This window comes from Dendrobates tinctorius, unplaced genomic scaffold (genome assembly GCF_039654945.1).
Source record: "Dendrobates tinctorius isolate UK_male_01 unplaced genomic scaffold, ASM3965494v1 ptg000017l, whole genome shotgun sequence".
NCBI lineage: Eukaryota > Metazoa > Chordata > Amphibia > Anura > Dendrobatidae > Dendrobates > Dendrobates tinctorius.
The window spans coordinates 15,466,459-15,487,381 of NW_027361685.1; the positions used below are offsets into that span (position 1 = coordinate 15,466,459).

The window sequence follows — 20,923 nt, forward strand, 5'->3', positions numbered from 1 at the left end:
CACCCCCTTCTTCCCAGGCAGACCCCCCTCCAGCATGCACACGCAGCCCCATGCAAGCAACATCACCTCCTTCTCCCCAAGCAGCCCCCCCTCCAGCATGCACATGCAGCCCCATGCAAGAAACATCACCCCCTTCTCCCCAGGCAGCCCCCCCTCCAGCATGCACATGCAGCCCCATACAAGCAACATCACCTCCTTCTCCCCAAGCAGCCCCCCCTCCAGCATGCACATGCAGCCCCATGCAAGAAACATCACCCCCTTCTCCCCAGGCAGACCCCCCTCCAGCATGCACACGCAGCCCCATGCAAGCAACATCACCCCCTTCTCCCCAGGCAGACCCCCCTCCAGCATGCACACGCAGCGCCATGCAAACAACATCACCCCCTTCTCCCCAGGCAAACCCCCCTCCAGCATGCACATGCAGCCCCATACAAGCAACATCGCCCCCTTCTCCCCAGGCAGCCCCCCTCCAGCATGCATACGCAGCCCCATGCAAGCAACATCACCCCCTTCTCCCCAGGCAGACCCCCCTCCAGCATGCACACGCAGCCCCATGCAAGCAACATCACCCCCTTCTTCCCAGGCAGACCCCCCTCCAGCATGCACATGCAGCCCCATGCAAGCAACATCACCCCCTTCTCCCCAGGCAGACCCCCCTCCAGCATGCACATGCAGCCCCATGCAAGCAACATCGCCACCTTCTCCCCAGGCAGACCCCCCTCCAGCATGCACATGCAGCCCCATGCAAGCAACATCACCTCCTTCTCCCCAAGCAGCCCCCCCTCCAGCATGCACACGCAGCCCCATGCAAGCAACATCGCCCCCTTCTCCCCAGGCAGCCCCCCTCCAGCATGCACACGCAGCCCCATGCAAGCAACATCACCCCCTTCTCCCCAGGCAGACCCCCCTCCAGCATGCACACGCAGCCCCATGCAAGCAACATCACCCCCTTCTTCCCAGGCAGACCCCCCTCCAGCATGCACATGCAGCCCCATGCAAGCAACATCACCCCCTTCTTCCCAGGCAGACCCCCCCTCCAGCATGCACATGCAGCCCCATGCAAGCAACATCGCCACCTTCTCCCCAGGCAGACCCCCCTCCAGCATGCACATGCAGCCCCATGCAAGCAACATCACCCCCTTCTCCCCAGGCAGACCCCCCTCCAGCATGCACATGCAGCCCCATGCAAGCAACATCGCCACCTTCTCCCCAGGCAGACCCCCCTCCAGCATGCACATGCAGCCCCATGCAAGCAACATCACCCCCTTCTCCCCAGGCAGACCCCCCTCCAGCATGCACATGCAGCCCCATGCAAGCAACATCACCTCCTTCTCCCCAAGCAGCCCCCCCTCCAGCATGCACACGCAGCCCCATGCAAGAAACATCACCTCCTTCTCCCCAGGCAGACCCCCCTCCAGCATGCACATGCAGCCCCATGCAAGCAACATCACCCCCTTCTCCCCAAGCAGGCCCCCCTCCAGCATGCACACGCAGCCCCATGCAAGCAACATCACCCCCTTCTCCCCAGGCAGACCCCCCTCCAGCATGCACACGCAGCCCCATGCAAGCAACATCACCCCCCCCTCTCCCCAGGCAGACCCCCCTCCAGCATGCAGCCCCATGCAAGCAACATCACCCCCTCCCAGCTCGTGCATGAACATCCACTTACCTGCCATGACACCGGCAGCTTCCTGTCTGCTGCTCTGCTCTATGGAGGAGGAGGCCCCGCCCCTTCTGGTCACATGGACATGACGTCAGCACAGCTCCAAGCCGACTTGGATTTAGCCTCTACCTTTTTTTTTAACAGCTGTAACCGGAAGTAGAAGCGGCTCACTTCCGGTATTACAGATCATCGATGTTGTGGAGCGACAGGAGAGCAGTGTGGAGAGCGCGCAGCAGAGGAGCCCGGAGGAGGGAGCGGCGACACCCCGCAGAGGACAGAAGGGAGGCGGTGTGTGGAGAGAGAGTGTGGGGGGAGCAGAGGCTGAGCATGGGGGGGCAGAGCCAGAGCTGGTGCGTGGCGGACGGGGGCAGAGCCACAGCTGGAGTTTGGCGGACGGGGGTAGAGCCACAGCTGGAGTGTGGCGGACGGGAGCAGAGCCGGAGCTGGAGTGTGGCGGACGGGGGCAGAGCTGGTGCGTGGCGGACGGGAGCAGAGCCGGAGCTGGTGCGTGGCGAACGGGGGCAGAGCTAGAGTGTGGCGGACGGGGGCAGAGCTGGAGTGTGGTGGACGGGGGCAGTGCCAGAGCTGGTGCGTGGCTGATGGGGGCAGAGCCACAGCTGGAGTGTGGCGGACGGGGGCAGAGCTGGTGCGTGGCGGACGGGAGCAGAGCCGGAGCTGGTGCGTGGCGGACGGGAGCAGAGCCGGAGCTGGTGCGTGGCGGACGGGAGCAGAGCCGGAGCTGGTGCGTGGCGGACGGGGGCAGAGCTAGAGTGTGGCGGACGGGGGCAGAGCTGGAGTGTGGTGGACGGGGGCAGTGCCAGAGCTGGTGCGTGGCGGACGGGAGCAGAGCCGGAGCTGGAGTGTGGCGGACGGGGGCAGAGCTGGAGTGTGGTGGACGGGGGCAGTGCCAGAGCTGGTGCGTGGCGGACGGGAGCAGAGCCGGAGCTGGTGCGTAGCGGACGGGAGCAGAGCCGGAGCTGGAGTGTGGCGGATGGGGGCAGAGCCGGAGCTGGAGTGTGGCGGATGGGGGCAGAGCCGGAGCTGGAGTGTGGCGGATGGGGGCAGAGCTGGAGTGTGGCGGATGGGGGCAGGGCCACAGCTGGAGTGTGGCGGATGGGGGCAGAGCCACAGCTGGAGTGTGGCGGACGGGGGCAGAGCTGGTGCGTGGCGGACGGGAGCAGAGCAGGAGCTGGTGCGTGGCGGACGGGGGCAGAGCTAGAGTGTGGCGGATGGGAGCAGAGCCGGAGCTGGTGCGTGGCGGACGGGGGCAGAGCTAGAGTGTGGCGGACGGGGGCAGAGCTGGAGTGTGGTGGACGGGGGCAGTGCCAGAGCTGGTGCGTGGCGGACGGGAGCAGAGCCGGAGCTGGTGCGTGGCGGACGGGGGCAGAGCTAGAGTGTGGCGGACGGGAGCAGAGCCGGAGCTGGTGCGTGGCGGACGGGGGCAGAGCTAGAGAGTGGCGGACGGGGCCAGAGCTGGAGTGTGGCGGACGGGGGCAGTGCCAGAGCTGGTGCGTGGCGGACGGGAGCAGAGCCGGAGCTGGTGCGTAGCGGACGGGAGCAGAGCCGGAGCTGGAGTGTGGCGGACGGGGGCAGAGCCACAGCTGGAGTGTGGCGGACGGGGGCAGAGCCACAGCTGGAGTGTGGCGGACTGGGGCAGAGCTGGAGTGTGGCGGACGGGGGCAGAGCTGGAGTGTGGCGGACGGGGGCAGAGCTGGTGCGTGGTGGACGGGGGCAGAGCCAGAGCTGGTGCGTGGTGGACGGGGGCAGAGCCAGAGCTGGTGCGTGGTGGACGGGGGCAGAGCCACAGCTGGAGTGTGGCGGACGGGGGCAGAGCTGGAGTGTGGTGGACGGGGCCAGAGCTGGTGCGTGGCGGACGGGAGCAGAGCTGGAGCTGGTGCGTGGCGGACGGGGGCAGAGCTGGAGTGTGGTGGACGGGGGCAGAGCCGGAGCTGGTGCGTGGCGGATGGGAGTAGAGCCGGAGCTGGTGCGTGGCGGACGGGGGCAGAGCCGGAGCTGGTGCGTGGCGGACGGGGGCAGAGCCGGAGCTGGTGCGTGGCGGACGGGGGCAGAGCTGGAGTGTGGTGGACGGGGGCAGAGCCGGAGCTGGTGTGTGGCGGATGGGAGTAGAGCCGGAGCTGGTGCGTGGCGGATGGGAGTAGAGCCGGAGCTGGTGCGTGGCGGATGGGAGTAGAGCCGGAGCTGGTGCGTGGCGGATGGGAGTAGAGCCGGAGCTGGTGCGTGGCGGACGGGGGCAGAGCTGGAGTGTGGCGGACGGGGGCAGAGCTGGAGTGTGGCGGACGGGGGCAGAGCTGGAGTGTGGCGGACGGGGGCAGAGCTGGAGTGTGGCGGACGGGGGCAGAGCTGGAGTGTGGCGGACGGGGGCAGAGCTGGAGTGTGGCGGACGGGGGCAGAGCCACAGCTGGAGCGTGGCGGACAGGGGCAGAGCTGGAGTGTGGTGGACGGGAGCAGAGCCGGAGCTGGTGCGTGGCGGACGGGGGCAGAGCTGGAGTGTGGTGGACGGGGGCAGAGCCGGAGCTGGTGCGTGGCGGACGGGGGCAGAGCTGGAGTGTGGTGGACGGCAGGGCTGTGGAGTCGGTAAGCCAAACCTGCGACTCCAACTCCTCAATTTCCCTTACACCGACTCCACCTCCCACATATATTGCTTATATTTAAGTGAAAAATGTAGTACAATGTGAACATCAGACATTTAATCATTTCTGTGATCCAATAATCAAGATATTTAGATAGAACAGAATATCTATTTATTGGAATACAACTTTAGAACACAAAAAACTGTAATAAATTGTAAATATGTAATACACTGTACAATATCGATTACACACAGTACAGACCAAAGTTTGGTCACACCTTCTCATTCAAAGAGTTTTCTTTATTTCATGACTATGAAAATTGTAGATTCACTCTGAAGGCATCAAAACTATGAATTAACACATGTGGAATTATATAATTAAGAAAAAAGTGTGAAACAACTGAAAATATGTCTTATATTCTAGGTTCTTCTGCTTTGCACACTCTTGGCATTCTCTTGATGAGCTTCAAGAGGTAGTCACCGGAAATGGTTTTCACTTCACAGGTGTGCCCTGTCAGGTTTAATAAGTGGGATTTCTTGCCTTATAGTCCTACTGAATAGACTGTTAGAATTTGTATTATGGCAAGAAAAAAGCAGCTGAGTAAAGAAAAACGAGTGGCCATCATTACTTTAAGAAATGAAGGTCAGTCAGTCCAAAAAATTGGGAAAACTTTGAAAGTGTCCCCAAGTGCACTGGCAAAAACCATCAAGCGCTACAAAGAAACTGGCTCACATGAGGACCGCCCCAGGAAAGGAAGACCAAGAGTCTTTTGGTCTGTACTGTGTGTGTATATGTGTGTATGTATATATATATATATATATACATACATACACACACACTATGACTTATCTCGGCTAAGATAAAGCCTAGATCCTCAGGCTACATTCACACTATGGGCGTAGCCAGGATCAAACCTGGGGGGGGGGGCAGAACCTCATACTGTTCCGCAGAATTTCATACTGCACACCTCAGCTGCTGCAGAACCTCATACTGCACACCCCTACACTTGAAAATAAAGCCTGCACCTTAAGAAGATGTGTTGATGAATGCAGTCTATTTATTCCAACTATCAATTGATGTTGATGTGTTACTGAAGACGAGCAATGCCTGTCCTGGGCGTCCTTTTGGGCAGCTATGAGGTGGACCTGACTGGTGCTAAAAAAAAGGAGTGTTAGTCTGTGTGCTATCCGGCTTTCATTCTTTTTGGTACAGATATGATATGGATAGACAGATATGGATGAATGGATAGAGCAGATTTCTAATCTGCTTTTGCTATTGAAAACATTATCTATGAGCTCAAAAACCTTTCAGGTGATGCGGTTTATTAAAAAGCTGATCTGCTTTGGCAACTGAAAAACGTATCCTCAAAAAACAGGGAAAACGTTGTGTGTGAATGTAGCCTTAGATCAGGAATAGAACAGCCATTTATAGGACATTTCATAACTTTCCCAAATTCCTATGAAAAAATATTCAGCACATTCTGCATTAAACTACTGTACCCAATTTATTATATATTTTAGGAGTCGGAGTCAGTCCATTTTATACCGACTCCACCAAAATGAGCACTGACTCCGACTCCACAGCCCTGGTGGACGGGGGCAGAGCCGGAGCTGGTGCGTGGCGGACGGGGGCAGAGCCGGAGCTGGTGCGTGGCGGACGGGGGCAGAGCAATGTCTAGTAGAAGACTGTGAAAAATGAGGATGAATGAACTCATGGAGATCAACATCCAACACTGCGGAGACACCATCACATGTTTCTCAACGCAGTGATTCTAGAGCAATGCCCCCATCCCTTATGGGAAATATGTAAAAACATGCAAAACACAAGCCGTGGAGACACCATCACATGTTTCTCAATGCAAGCAATGACTAGCCAGGTCTTTCCTCGGGAAGGAACTACCACGGGAAGGGCAGTCTCCAATGAAGGAAACCACCTATGCCTCTAGACATTGCTCCTACTGGCCATTTTCCTACTCCACACTGATGAGGGGCAATACCCCGAAACAGCTGTCTGTGGATGGATACCATGTTTTGGCATAGGTCGTTTCCTACTCCTTGAGTAGGCTTGCACCGGTTGTTCGAGGCTCTTGCAGGGCAACCAGCATGATGGATTCTTCTTGGGTCAGAGGTGGAGAAAATGTCATGTCAATTTGTCTCATCAGGTGGGGTGGGCTGGTCTCCACCATAAACTGAAACAGGATGGGGTGTCCTGGCTGTGTCCACACGCTCAGGGGCTTGTAAAGCCCCCATCACATATAGCGATCTCGCTAGCGAGATCGCTGCTGAGTCACAAGTTTTGTGACGCAACAGCCATCTCACCAGCGAGATCGTTGTGTGTGACAGCTATCAGTGACTGGCCCCCTGCCGGGTATCGCTGATCGTTGTTGAAACATCTGGACATTTTTGGGGTCGCTGGTCTCCCGCTGGCCAGCACGCATCGCTGCGTGTGACAGGCGGGAGACCAGCGAACTGGAGCTGGTAACCAAGGTACACATCAGGTTTCTAAGGGGCGCGCCCCTTAGAAGCCCGAAGTGTACCTTGGTTACCAGCTCCCTGCATCAGCACGCTGGTAACTAAGATATAATGCGGGTAAACTAAGCGACATGCGTCGCTTGTTACCCGCGTGTCGCTGATACTGATCGCTGGTGAAGCTGCCTGTTTGACAGCTCACCAGCGATCATGTAGCGACACACCAGCGATCCTGACAAGGTGATATCGTTGTCGGGATCGCTGGTGAGTCGCTATGTGTGACGGGGCCCTAAGCTGGGAATGTCTGACTTGACCTTCAATCCCCACACAAGACATAGTGTTCTGATAGGCAGGTGGGGTCGGGGAGTTCCACATGCCTCATCACACTTCTGACTGCACCAGTGTCCACAAGGAAAGATATGACAACCCCTGGAGATTTGAGGTATTGGGTCCGCTGATGGAGTTTTACATGTCAGGAGCGTGATGTCTTGCGGACCTGGCTTGCCTCTGTCCTATAGACAGGGTTCTTCACTGTTTCCTGTGTTTCTTGCTTGGCCTATTCCCCTGCGTGATGTCCTGGGCTGCCGGGGTGCTGTGCACTGGTTCTGGAAATGACCAAGGTTGCCACAGTTGTAACACCTGATGGGTCTCCCGTCCCTGCAGGGTGGGTGCTCTTCCACATCGGTGGCCACCATAGGAGGGGCTGTCTTGCGCACTCCTGGGTGGGACTGAATTCTTCTGGCTACTACGAGCAGGGCATCTACGGCTATTGACCTGTACTCAGGCCTGATCACTATCAGCAGCTTCTTGATTGGTTCTCTTAGTCCATGCCTAAAGGCCTCTGCCAACATTTGTCTGTGTATCTGATCATGAATAGTGAAGCCTAAGTCTTGGAATATTTGCCTCACTCTGCCATGAAACTTGTCTACAGACTCTGTCTCGGCCTGGCTCATGTTATGTAGGCTAAGTGCTTGTCTGGCTTTGGCCCACTCTCTGAGCTGCTCAATTAGCTTTGATCCTGACTCCCAGGAATGCACATCTAATTCTGATGGAAGCTTGAAGTGTTCCTTCATGATTGGCCAGAGTGTTTCACCTGCTTTTAATTCCATTATGGACCAGAGATCAATTCAGATTGCAGATATGTTTGCTGGCTCTGCTGCATTCTTCAGTAAAATGGCATGGGGTCCATATCTAGGTTTGGCAGATTTTTCAGAATACTGAACACCTGACTAGGGGTGAAGGGCACATAATGTAAGAGTTCTGGCTCTATCTGCCCCTGCCTTCTTGGTGTCTGTGGGTTTCTTCGCCTAGTACTGGGCAGCATGTATGATGTCCCCTCTTCATATTCATCAGAGGAGAAACTGTGACATTGTGTGGGTGATCCCCCCCTTCTGAGGTTGCAGGTCTGCCTGGCACTTAGGATCCTCATTGTAAGACCCAGCAGCTGCAGACGCTGATGACTCACACCTCCCTTCTGCTAGCTGTTGTATTGGGGGGGCACCTGTGGTGTTATGTGTAGGGAGTGTTTCACTTTCTTCTCCTGGTATCATAGCTGGCTCTTTAGAGAGGGTGCCCTGTGGAGATAAGGACACCTCATTTTCTGGATTTGGCACTGGCCTAGCTGGTGACAATGAACTGAGAGGTGGGAGAGAGGGTGAGGAGCAGGGAGGGGTAAAGTAGAGAGTGGAAAGGTGGGGAGATGATAGAAGAGGAGGGGAAAGAGAAGACGAGGGGGATGAGGGAGGAGGAAAGACAGAGGGAAAAGATGAGGGAGGAGGAAATATAGGAGGAAAAATAGATGAGGGAGGAGTGGAGATGGAGGGAGGAGAGAGATGGGAGGAGAGGGAAGGAGGAGCGCACTCCTTCCCCTTTTCTGCAGTCAGAGAAGGCATGCTTGGACTTGTGCCTTCTCCCAGGGGGGGGGGGAGCGGGGTGCCTCACAGACGGCACAGCTTAGAGTTCCGCTGAAAACACTTTTTTCTCTCTTGTACACGTAAAAATAATCCTTTCCTGTTCACCTAACTCTCAGTACTTCTATGCTGTAAATCCGCTGACACTTTATAAAACGCGGACTTCAATTCAGCTCAACTAACTAACTTCCCTTTTTTCTTCTCAATACATTATGCCATGCTGCAGCTTAAAAGCTGCCCCTGTAAATCTACATAACTTTCTGAATAACACTGTCTATTCCAAAAACTTCAAAAAAAGTGATTAAAACTTCAAAAACTTCACAACCCTTTTTAAACTTGCTTAAAAAGGAAAGAAAAAAGCAAAAAAAAACAAAATATTTATAAAAACTTCAAAAGAAAATGGAAAACTAATAAAAACTCAGAAAATGGAGAAAAAAGAAAACAAAAAGAATAATCAGGAAGTTGGTAAAACTTGGAAAGAACACTCCAAAAATAAATAAAAAAATCCAAAATTCAGTAAAACTTCCAACAATAAAATGTCCGTGCACAAATGGAGGATACACACACTTCCCCTTTCCTCTGCCTGCGTCTCTCAGTAAAATCTTTTGAGAACAATGGAAACAAAAAAAGCAAACTGAGACAATGGTATATATTCAACAACCCAGCATTCCCAAAAATTCTCACACTACAGTAAAAAACTTCCACCAAATGCAAGATAAAACAAGGGAAAAGCAGAGTACAGAACAAATGTGACAATATGAAAAATATCAGAGACGCACCCTACGGGCAAAAGAGGAAGTGTAAAAGAAAAGGAAAAAAACTTTCTGCTTCAGATCTTCGTTGATGCACATATAGACGTCTGGGATGAAATCGAGGCCCTCTTTAGTGACACGTAGCACAAGCAGCTCTGGTAACCAACAACTGCCAATCACACTTGGTGTACTGCGCTCGGTCACCCGGGAATGTTAACACACTGTACCGGTCGTCCCGCCGGTAACAGGAGTCCGTGATAACTCCCACAAAATTGCCACCATCTGTACCTGGCCGGCCTCTCCTGTCCTTCCGATGTACAGGTGAATCGGTGGCAACCTGTCAAGTGATTTGGCTTGCGATATCTCCCCCAAGCTAAACACCACCACGTGCCTGGCGATCTGGGTGCTCCTGTCCCTTCCGATGCATGGGTGTATATGTGATAGCTTGATAGGAGACTCGACTAGTGATATCTCTCTAAGCCCCCACAACCCATACCTGGATAGGCCTCTCCTGTCCTCCCTGTGTACAGGTTTATTTGTGAGGACTTAGCAGAGGAAGTTGAATCTCTCAGATATCGGTTTCCCAGCAACCACATGCACAATCAATCACCGTTCCACCAGCTCTCTCCCGGATCTAGACACAAACAGGACCCAAAGCAGACACCTTGGCTTATCCCAGGGTTTGGATAAGGGTGTGGACTTTTACACTACCTGGGAATGCGGTGGTGACCACACCTGCCCGGCTAGAGGTACAGACCCGGACTGGGCACAGGGGACATTCAGGTAAGATAACCAGATTTTCTTACCTTACTTATGGAGTTGCGCAAATCTCCGTCCCCATGAGCCAAGGCCTTAGTCGGCACCTCCGTCTCTCTGGTCAGCAGGGTCCCCGTGCGTTTCGTCCACAGCCCCGCGTCTCTGCGCCAGATGATATGGAAATTTAGATATATCTCTGTGTGTGCTGCGGCCTGTCCTAATTAGAACAGAGTCTCATTGAGCGCTCAACAAAAAAGACACCCTAAACACCTTGTTAGCAGTATCTCCAGCAGGACTCTGCTGGTTTATTGCACATACGTGTATATGGTTTTATAATTACATACAGAAAGGAGTGGTTAGTCAATTAACATAAGGCTTGTGTTTTAATGCTATTGGCTATTTGAGTAAATGAACTTATATGGCAGTGTCCGACATGACGGTGATTTAGCATCATTTGATTTACTCTTATGCATTGTCTTGCAATGTCAGCAAACCTCCGATATCAGCTAGTGCATCTGGTCCAACTTCCTCCTTTCCCATGGCTGGCTGATATATCACAAGACAATGCTACCACGAGACTATGCTGGTTCTCCAGACTGGCTCATGGGGTTAGTAGGTCATTTTCAGCAATTGATTATAAGGTTCAAGATAGCTATGAAAATGTGTCTATCAGTATATAAGGATATATGAAAGTGAGATCTGTATGAAATGTATATATTTCCATCACAGCTGGAGTGTGGTGGACGGGAGATAAAACAACCTTTAGTAAGATAGTAGGATAAAAACAATTTTGTGTCCCCCAGAGTGAGTGAATATAAATGTTTGGGTGAAGTCACAAATAAAGGGGTGTGAGGAGCACAGCCCGATCAGGAGGAATGATTCCCACTTGCAATGGCTGAACTGTAATCAGCAAGTCCCAGAATCTCACGTTGTGGATCTGGGAGAATCCCACAGAACCCTGCAAACAGCGACTGACAGATTCTGGCTGCATATAACAGTAATGACTGGAATCTGGATGACATTAATAGAGTTACCACCCGGAATATGCCAGAGCAATAAGTGAGGAAAGGCACAAGCTCAGCCATTCATGAAGGGGGTGCGGGAGGAAAAGGAGATCCTGGGTCCAGGATGCTCCATATAGGACAAGGGGAAGAAAATGCCCTACAAGACCCTAAAGGGCTAACAATAGTCTATCCCCAAGACTCCCCCCTGACCTTCCACAGCTCCCCCTGTGCTAAACAAGCCCTGCACACCCCCATGGAAGGGGACTTATCCTTGTGATAGGAGGTGAGGGGCCATAGTGCTGAGCTAAAGGGGGGGGGGGGAGAGTATGAAATACATACCATGGTACTTCCGGTGGTCGAAACGCACGCCAGGGTGCCATAAAGGTGCGTGAGCCGCAAGGAAAAAATCTGCGACACTCAAATGAAGGCGAACTACTAATTGTGTCCCATGAGGCAGAGGCGTGCACTCCACAACCTAGTGTTTCCAGTAAGTGGAACGCACGCCAAAATAACTTGTGGTTTCTTGAACCACATAGAAGTAGAATATGCAACCGATTTGGCTTGATGACGCGCGGTCCACAGCCTTTTATTTCCGGCATGTGGAACGCACGCCAAAGCCACATGCGGCTTGTGGAACGCACGCCAAAGCCACATGCGGCTTGTGGAACGCACGCCAAAGCCACATGCGGCATGTGGAACGCACGCCAAAGCCGCATGTGGAACGCACGCCAAAGCCACATGCGGCATGTGGAACGCACGCCAAAGCCACATGCGGCATGTGGAACGCACGCCAAAGCCACATGCGGCATGTGGAACGCACGCCAAAGCCACATGCGGCATGTGGAACGCACGCCAATCCCACATGCGGCATGTGGAACGCACGCCAATCCCACATGCGGCATGTGGAACGCACGCCAATCCCACATGCGGCATGTGGAACGCACGCCAATCCCACATGCGGCATGTGGAACGCACGCCAAAGCCACATGCGGCTTGTGGAACGCACGCCAAAGCCACATGCGGCTTGTGGAACGCATGCCAAAGCCACATGCGGCTTGTGGAACGCACGCCAAAGCCGCATGTGGAACGCACGCCAAAGCCACATGCGGCATGTGGAACGCACGCCAAAGCCACATGCGGCATGTGGAACGCACGCCAAAGCCACATGCGGCATGTGGAACGCACGCCAATGCGGCATGTGGAACGCACGCCAATGCGGCATGTGGAACGCACGCCAATGCGGTATGTGGAACGCTGTAAAATAATGTGAGTCTTGTAAAATACTCAGGACTAGTTACCAGATAAAAATATAGTGGTTTATTTGGATTCTTCCATCAAAGAAAAGATTATTACAGAAAAACATAAAAATAGGAGAAAGAGAGATTGTCCATTAGTTCATAGCTAAGCTTGTAACCTTCTTTCCTGGAACTCTGAAAAGACATGTGTCCTGTAGTGCGTAGCTTCTCTGGATGTGAGTTGGATTAACATACCAGCTGTTCAGTTATGTCCGTGCAGAGATGACATCTTGCGTCTGTGTCTCATGATGGTGAGGGAAGGAGCGAGCGACCTCTAGAGTGAGCTATGAATTATATACGTCTCCTAAAGCACGTGATCCAGGTATATATGGAGTTGTCCTGTACCATGAGCCAAACTTACAAAAATAGCCTATGTCATGTCAGCTAAAGCAATGTACAGAACTGAGTCTTATACGAAATTAACGGATTATTAATATTTAACAATTCCCCCTTTTGAGGGAGACAGACATTAATTGGAACCCTCAAAATATAACAAGATCTTCTTTCTTTTTTCCTTCTGTGACAAAATAATATCAATAACATCAGATTATTGTTATACGCACTTAATGATGTGAATTCATGTTATGGTAAGCCGTGAACAATATTCATATAAAATATGTATAATTATACTTCCCTAAGTCTAAATTGAAGCATCTCAGGTCCAGTCATCATCATCTGATGTCATCTGGTCTTCATTTTGATGTCTTCTGTCTTCTTCTTGGTTCTTTTAAAAACACAGTTTTTCTCTAGCATATAGATGTTGTAGAAATCGTGTTGTGTATAAAATCAAAGTCCATAAATTCAAATGTTGATAAGGAAACAAAGTCTATAGATGAAATGCAGCTTTAATATCTGTGCAATCTCACCTTTAAAAAAACCTGGGCTTACATTGGCTCGCCTTGGATATTCTGGAATCCTCCATCGGCACTGGTCTTTGAACAGGTGTGACATCTTTGGTCAGCAAAGCAAGGGTTAAAATGACTCTTCCTTGCTAAACATAGCACCATAACCAGTCCTTGTCCTAATGCACAGGACATATGTCAGGGTTGTAGCTTCCTGACAATTACCTTCATTGTTCACCAGCCTTCATCGAAGCTTTACAGGTGATTGGAAACCTCTGGAACTTGGTAAGAACGTGATAACACAGTTCACATCAGCATCATAGGAGCATCGTCCTCTGGTTGTCAGGTTAGACACTTTAATTGTGGCTGTCAGTGGTGGATTCTGCACTTGTGACTGTCAGTGGTGGATACTGCACTTGTGACTGTCAGTGGTGGATGCTGCACTTGTGACTGTCAGTGGTGGATACTGCACTTGTGACTGTCAGTGGTGGATACTGCACTTGTGACTGTCAGTGGTGGATACTGCACTTGTGACTGTCAGTGGTGGATACTGCACTTGTGGCTGTCAGTGGTGGATACTGCACTTGTGGCTGTCAGTGGTGGATACTGCACTTGTGGCTGTCAGTGGTGGATACTGCACTTGTGGCTGTCAGTGGTGGATACTGCACTTGTGGCTGTCAGTGGTGGATACTGCACTTGTGATTGTCAGTGGTGGATACTGCACTTGTGATTGTCAGTGGTGGATACTGCACTTGTGACTGTCAGTGGTGGATACTGCACTTGTGGCTGTCAGTGGTGGATACTACACTTGTGGCTGTCAGTGGTGGATACTACACTTGTGGCTGTCAGTGGTGGATACTGCACTTGTGGCTGTCAGTGGTGGATACTGCACTTGTGGCTGTCAGTGGTGGATACTGCACTTGTGACTGTCGGTGGTGGATACTGCACTTGTGACTGTCGGTGGTGGATACTGCACTTGTGACTGTCGGTGGTGGATTCTGCACTTGTGACTGTCGGTGGTGGATTCTGCACTTGTGGCTGTCGGTGGTGGATACTGCACTTGTGACTGTCGGTGGTGGATACTGCACTTGTGACTGTCGGTGGTGGATACTGCACTTGTGATTGTCAGTGGTGGATACTGCACTTGTGACTGTCAGTGGTGGATACTGCACTTGTGGCTGTCAGTGGTGGATACTGCACTTGTGGCTGTCAGTGGTGGATACTGCACTTGTCACTGTCAGTGGTGGATTCTGCACTTGTCACTGTCAGTGGTGGATTCTGCACTTGTCGCTGTCAGTGGTGGATAAAGCACTTGTGGCTGTCAGTGGTGGATACTGCACTTGTGACTGTCAGTAGTGGATTCTGCACTTGTGACTGTCAGTAGTGGATTCTGCACTTGTGACTGTCAGTAGTGGATTCTGCACTTGTGACTGTCAGTAGTGGATTCTGCACTTGTGACTGTCAGTGGTGGATACTGCACTTGTGACTGTCAGTGGTGGATACTGCACTTGTAATTAACACAGTCTATTACTCAGTAATCATAGCTTTGTTACCTTCTGGGACTTCTGGATAGCGGCATTCTTCTTCTTGCAACTGATAAGAATCAATAAAGTTTAGAAATATGAAAAGTCTTTATTAACGTAATTTCAGTATCTTGCTTGAAGTCTTCATTCCCTATTCTATACCAAATCTGGTAATTTTCCTATCCCATAATATCACAGCGTACCATAGCAATCAGTAATATCCATATAATTATCAGAATTTGTACCGTATATGGATTTCAATGTTTGAAATAATAAACCAATAATAAGTGATAATACATTATTATCCATATTCTTCATGTGATAGAACATTTTTTATGTCATTGGTAGAGTTGAGCGACTTTTGGTTTTTTAGGGTCGCGTTTCGTGAAACCCGACTTTTCCAAAAGTCGGGTCGAGCAAGATCGTCCGATTATAGGGAAAAGTCGGGGTCGTCCCGAAACACGAAACCCAATGTAAGTCAATGGGGAATAAAAGTCGGCAGTGAGAGGAGGACAGGAAACACACCTACAGTGCCCATTTGAATGCCAAAAGCATCAATTCTTCTTTCTTAAGCTTGTCAACCTTAATTAACTTCAAATTACAAGTTACGCACTGAAAAATGGGGGTTATTTGGCTACAAACTGTGGGGGGGAGGGCTGGCTCCAGGTTTTCATGTGCCCTGGGCGAAAGAGCGCCCCTTTAACACATACCACAACTCATCATGCTCCGATACGGCAGAGAAATAGCGGTATAGTACAATGAAAAATACCTCACTTTTTACATCTCATGACGAGGCCCATCTATTTCTCCATACAGAATCATTGGTCCCATATAATGTTTGAAACAGTATATGATGAGCTCCACATAATGCTACAGTATATGTTGGTCCCCATGGATGAAGCTCCACTGTCTTATGGGCCCAAATAATGCTCCAAACATAATGGGCCCCATTTCTAATGCTCTAGTGTATAATGGGCCCTGTAAATGCTGCTCCAGTGTCTGATGTCCACCTTTGGAATGTTCCAGTGTATGGTGGGCCCCATCTATCATTCTCCAGAGTATAGTGCTCCCCAAAAATTGCTGTCCCAACATTGAAAACAATCAAATAAGTCTCCTCGCTAGGGAATCCCTGTACTTGTCTGGACAGGTGCTGTAGCTTGCTTAACAGCTCGCCAGCCGTTCTCACGCCCAGTATGGATTGCACGTGATTGCACAAAGGTTAGAAAGGGTACCGTATCCCTGGATAACATGTATGGATAGCGTACACATTCAAAATATATGTCTATACAGCATGAGGCAGGCTCAGACGTTGTTAGGCCCAGTATGGATTGCACGTCATTGCACAAAGGTTAGAACGGGTACCGTATCCCCGGATAACATGTATGGATAGCGTACACATTCAAAATATATGTCTATACAGCCTGAGGCAGGCTCAGACGGTGTTAGGCCCAGTATGGATTGCACGTCATTGCACAAAGGTTAGAAAGGGTACCGTATCCCTGGATAACATGTATGGATAGCGTACACATTCAAAATATATGTCTATACAGCATGAGGCAGGCTCAGACGTTGTTAGGCCCAGTATGGATTGCACGTCATTGCACAAAGGTTAGAAAGGGTACCGTATCCCTGGATAACATGTATGGATAGCGTACACATTCAAAATATATGTCTATACAGCATGAGGCAGGCTCAGACGGTGTTAGGCCCAGTATGGATTGCACGTCATTGCACAAAGGTTAGAAAGGGTACCGTATCCCCGGATAACATGTATGGATAGCGTACACATTCAAAATATATGTCTATACAGCATGAGGCAGGCTCAGACGGTGTTAGGCCCAGTATGGATTGCACGTCATTGCACAAAGGTTAGAAAGGGTACCGTATCCCCGGATAACATGTATGGATAGCGTACACATTCAAAATATATGTCTATACAGCATGAGGCAGGCTCAGACGGTGTTAGGCCCAGTATGTATTGCATGTCATTGCACAAAGGTTAGAAAGGGTACCGTATCCCCGGATAACATGTATGGATAGCGTACACATTCAAAATATGTCTATACAGCATGAGGCAGGCTCAGACGGTGTTAGGCCCAGTATGGATTGCACGTCATTGCACAAAGGTTAGAAAGGGTACCGTATCCCCGGATAACATGTATGGATAGCGTACACATTCAAAATATATGTCTATACAGCATGAGGCAGGCTCAGACGGTGTTAGGCCCAGTATGGATTGCACGTCATTGCACAAAGGTTAGAAAGGGTACCGTATCCCCGGATAACATGTATGGATAGCGTACACATTCAAAATATATGTCTCAGGAGGCAGGCTCAGACGGTGTCAGGCACAGTATGGATTTGACGGCCCAGATTACACAGAGGAGGAGCAGGGAGAGGTAAAGATTGCAAATGCTGGGGCCCTGCCCAAGCAAGGGGGGCCCACTCGTGGGCGTCGGTACTGGCACTGGGCCCCTCATAGTACAGCGGTGTGTCTGACGGCGGGTGTGCACCACCGCCGTCAGAGACACTTGATTGCACTATGAGGGACCCTGTGCCAGTGCCCGCGCCCAAGAGTCGGCCTACCCACCTGTCCAGGGCAACGGCACTCGCACGGTGTCGTGCGGTAGGTGGTGACCCCGGTCATGGGGGGGGAGGCAGCACAGTTAGGGAGTTTTAGAAAGTGGCATATGTTGATGTTGGACATTCAGCTGATGCAAAAGGCGAAATAGGTGAAGTACCAGGAAGAGGTGGACCAAAGCAAGCCATTTTTCTGTCACCCTATGTGTCATCAGGGGAAGGTGGGACAAAATCCTTGGAAACCCATGCGTGGTTCATTTTAATGAAGGTTAGATCATCCACATTTTGGGTTGACAGACGGGTCCTTTTTTCTGTAAGGATTGATCCAGCTGCACTGAAGACTCTTTCCGATAGCACACTTGCAGCTGGGCAAGCGAGCTCCAGTAAGGCATATTGGGCCAATTCAGGCCAGGTGTCCAGTTTAGCGGCCCAATAGTCAAAGGGGAATGACCTGTGTGGGAGAACATCGATATGGGAGGAAAAGTAGTTTGTAACCATAGTTGACAACTGCTGTCTCCTGTCTCTTTCCATCGATGCAGTATTACCAGTTGTGTGAGCGGTATTTGAAAAATCAGTCCACAACATTGTCATGAAACCCCTGTCTCCAACTCCACTTCTGCTGTGTGCACCACGAACACCTCTGCCAAGCTGCCCCCGGCCCGTACGGCTCGTGTGAGAACCATCACCGCTGCTGTGTGCTGGGAATGCCTCAAGCAACCGATTTACCAGAGATGCTTGTTTATTAGCCAATATTAGGTCAAGGTTCTCCTGTGGCATGATGTTTTGTAATTTGCTTTTATAGCGTGGATCCAGGATGCTGGCCAACCAGTAGTCGTCATCGTTCATCATTTTGGCAATGCGGGGGTCCCTTTTTAGGATCCGCAAGGCATAATCTGACATGTGGGCCAATGTTCCCGGTGTCAATGATGCACTGCGAGTGCTGGGTGGAGGAGCACTTTCTGGCAAATCCACATCCCTCCAGTCACGCACAAACCCTGTACCAGACCTTGCCACGCCAACATTTTCACTTGCCCCACGAGATGCATCCTCCTCCCCTAAGTAATCATCCCCATCATCCTCCTCCTCTTCTTCCTCCACTTCGTCCAGGAGAGGTCCCTGAGCAGACAATGGCTGAATGTCATCAAGGATTCCCTCCTCCTCTTCCTCCTCATCAACATTGGCTGCAGACGCCTGCTCCTTAAGGTGCGTCAAAGTTTGCATGAGCAGACGCATAAGTGGGATGCTCATGCTTAGGATGGCATCGTCTGCGCTTACCAGCCGTGTGCATTCCTCAAAACACTGAAGGACTTTACAAAGGTCTTTCAGCTTCGACCACTGCACGCCTGTCAACTCCATGTCTGCTCTCAAAGTGCCTGGCCGTGTATCCTCCCACAAATGCATTATGGCCTGCCTCTGCTCGCACAGCCGCTCCACCATGTGCAGGGTGGAGTTCCACCTTGTTGCAATGTCGATAATGAGGCGGTGGTTGGGAAGGTGGAGCAATCGCTGCAGCTTCTGCATACGAACGGAGTGTACAGGCGACCGGCGGGTGTGCGCGCACAGTCTTCGCACCTTCTGGAGCAGGGCTGTTAACTCCGGATAATTTTTGAGGAAGCACTGCACCACCAGGTTCAAGGTGTGAGCCAAGCAAGGTATGTGGCTGAGTTTTGAAAGGGCTATGGCTGCCACAAAATTACGGCCGTTATCACTAACTACCTTGCCTGCCTCAAGATGTACACTGCCCAGCCATGACTCAGTTTGTCGCTTCAAGTACTCGGCCAGCACCTCGGCGGTGTGTCTGTCGCCCAAACACATCATCTGCAACACAGCCTGCTGACGCTTTCCACTAGCTGCTCGATAGGGGGACACATCGTGTGCAACAGTGGCAGCTGCAGATGGAGTGCTCGTACGACTGCGCTCTGTGGACAAGCTTTCGCTTCTGGAGGAGGAGGAGGAGGAGGGTCGAACGCCTACAGCCAACTGTTTCCTATACCGTGGGCTAGGCAGCACTGTCCCACCACCGCTGTCCCCTGTGGACCCTGCATCCACCACATTAACCCAGTGCGCAGTGATGGACACGTAACGGCCCTGGCCATGCCGACTGGACCATGCATCAGTTGTGAGGTGCACCTTTCCGCTCACTGACTGCTTGAGTCCATGGACAATGCGGTCTTTCACATGATGGTGGAGGGCTGGGATGGCTTTGCGAGGGAAGTGGCGACTGGGTAGGTCATAGCGTGGTACTGCATAGGCCATGAGTTCGCGGAAAGCTGTGCTTTCCACCAACTGAAAGGGCATCATCTCAAACGAGATTAGTTTGGCAATGTGGGCGTTCAAACCCAGTGTACGCGGATGAGAGACTGAGTACTTTCTTGACCTACTCATAGTGTCTGGGAGGGTGAGCTGGACTTGAGAACTGCATATGGTGGAAGTAGCGGTGGACAGGGCGGACTGAGAGAGGGTTGATGATGGTGATGGAGTTGGTGTTCTTTCTGATGGCCTAGAATCAGTCTTTCGTTGATATAACAGTGGGATTCCCTGACTGCTGTGGCCTTGCAACGACACCTCAACATTTGCTGCTGTGCTAACCGGTGGGCTTACAGTGGGGGAAACAATGTAGCGTTGCTGACTACCTTCGTTGTGATCAGTTGCACATGTGGCACTTGAGGTTTGGTGGTGTGTCCACGCTTGCAAGTGCATGCTGGTTAAATGTCTAAGCATGCAACTGGTATTCAAATTTTTCAGATTTTTCCCTCGGCTAAAGGTCTTTGCGCACTTCTTACAGATAACCTTGGCCTGATCATGAGGATTTTGTTCAAAAAAGTGCCACACTGCACTCTTCCTACTTTGGCAGACATTTTGCGGCCTAGCACGCTGTGATCTTTTGACCCTCTGGACAAGCTGTCCAGCAACTCTTTTGATGTTTGGAACCTGTCTTTGGAGTGCTCCGGGCCTGCCAGATAACAGCTGTTGCGATGTCGATGTCTGCTGTGGATGCTCCTCATCTGAGCTATTGGAAGCAGCACCCTCTTCCCCCAATGGATGCCAATCTGGGTCAACAACTGGGTCATCCATCACCTCCTCTTCTATGTCATGTGCACCTTTCTCTGTGTCACCGTGTATGGTGGTATAGTGTGCGGGAAGGGGCACCTGAGTCTCATCAGGGTCAAAATCTGGCTCTGTACACTGCGAGGACAATGTAGTGCTCTGAGTGAATGTACCAGCAGAATCATCCATCAGCGGCTGTGCATCAGTGCACTCCATGTCAGATTCATCTTGGCCTGGGTAATTCACCATTTCACTTGATAATCCAGGCATGGTATGTGAAAACAGCTCCATGGAGTAATCAGTAGTATGGCCTGCGTCATCCTTCAATCTTGGTTGGGGTGAAGGACACAAGGAAAGGTGTGGTTCATGAACATGAGCCTCCAATGACGACTCAGTGCTTTTACTTTTTACAACTGAAGAAGAGGAGGCGATAGAGCTGGAGGCTGAGTCAGCAATGTAAGACAAAACTTTTTCCTGATGCTCTGCCTTTA

At 51.5% G+C, this 20,923-nt stretch overlaps 2 protein-coding genes across 2 annotated transcripts in view; both read left to right on the forward strand.

Annotated features, from left to right (window-relative positions):
- The first annotated feature begins 1,819 nt into the window (after positions 1–1,819).
- Positions 1,820–20,923, forward strand: part of LOC141082310 (uncharacterized) — a 500,638-nt gene continuing 481,534 nt past the window's right edge. Inside the window, exon 1 of the mRNA XM_073566258.1 lies at positions 1,820–1,951. Coding sequence (XP_073422359.1) covers positions 1,856–1,951 — 96 coding nt within the window. The 5' untranslated portion in view covers positions 1,820–1,855. The remainder of the gene's footprint in view (positions 1,952–20,923) is intronic.
- The window catches only part of LOC141082361 (uncharacterized), a 31,059-nt gene continuing 20,709 nt past the window's right edge, over positions 10,574–20,923 (forward strand). The window contains exon 1 of the mRNA XM_073566302.1: positions 10,574–10,579. Within this exon, the coding sequence (XP_073422403.1) occupies positions 10,574–10,579 (6 nt within the window). The remainder of the gene's footprint in view (positions 10,580–20,923) is intronic.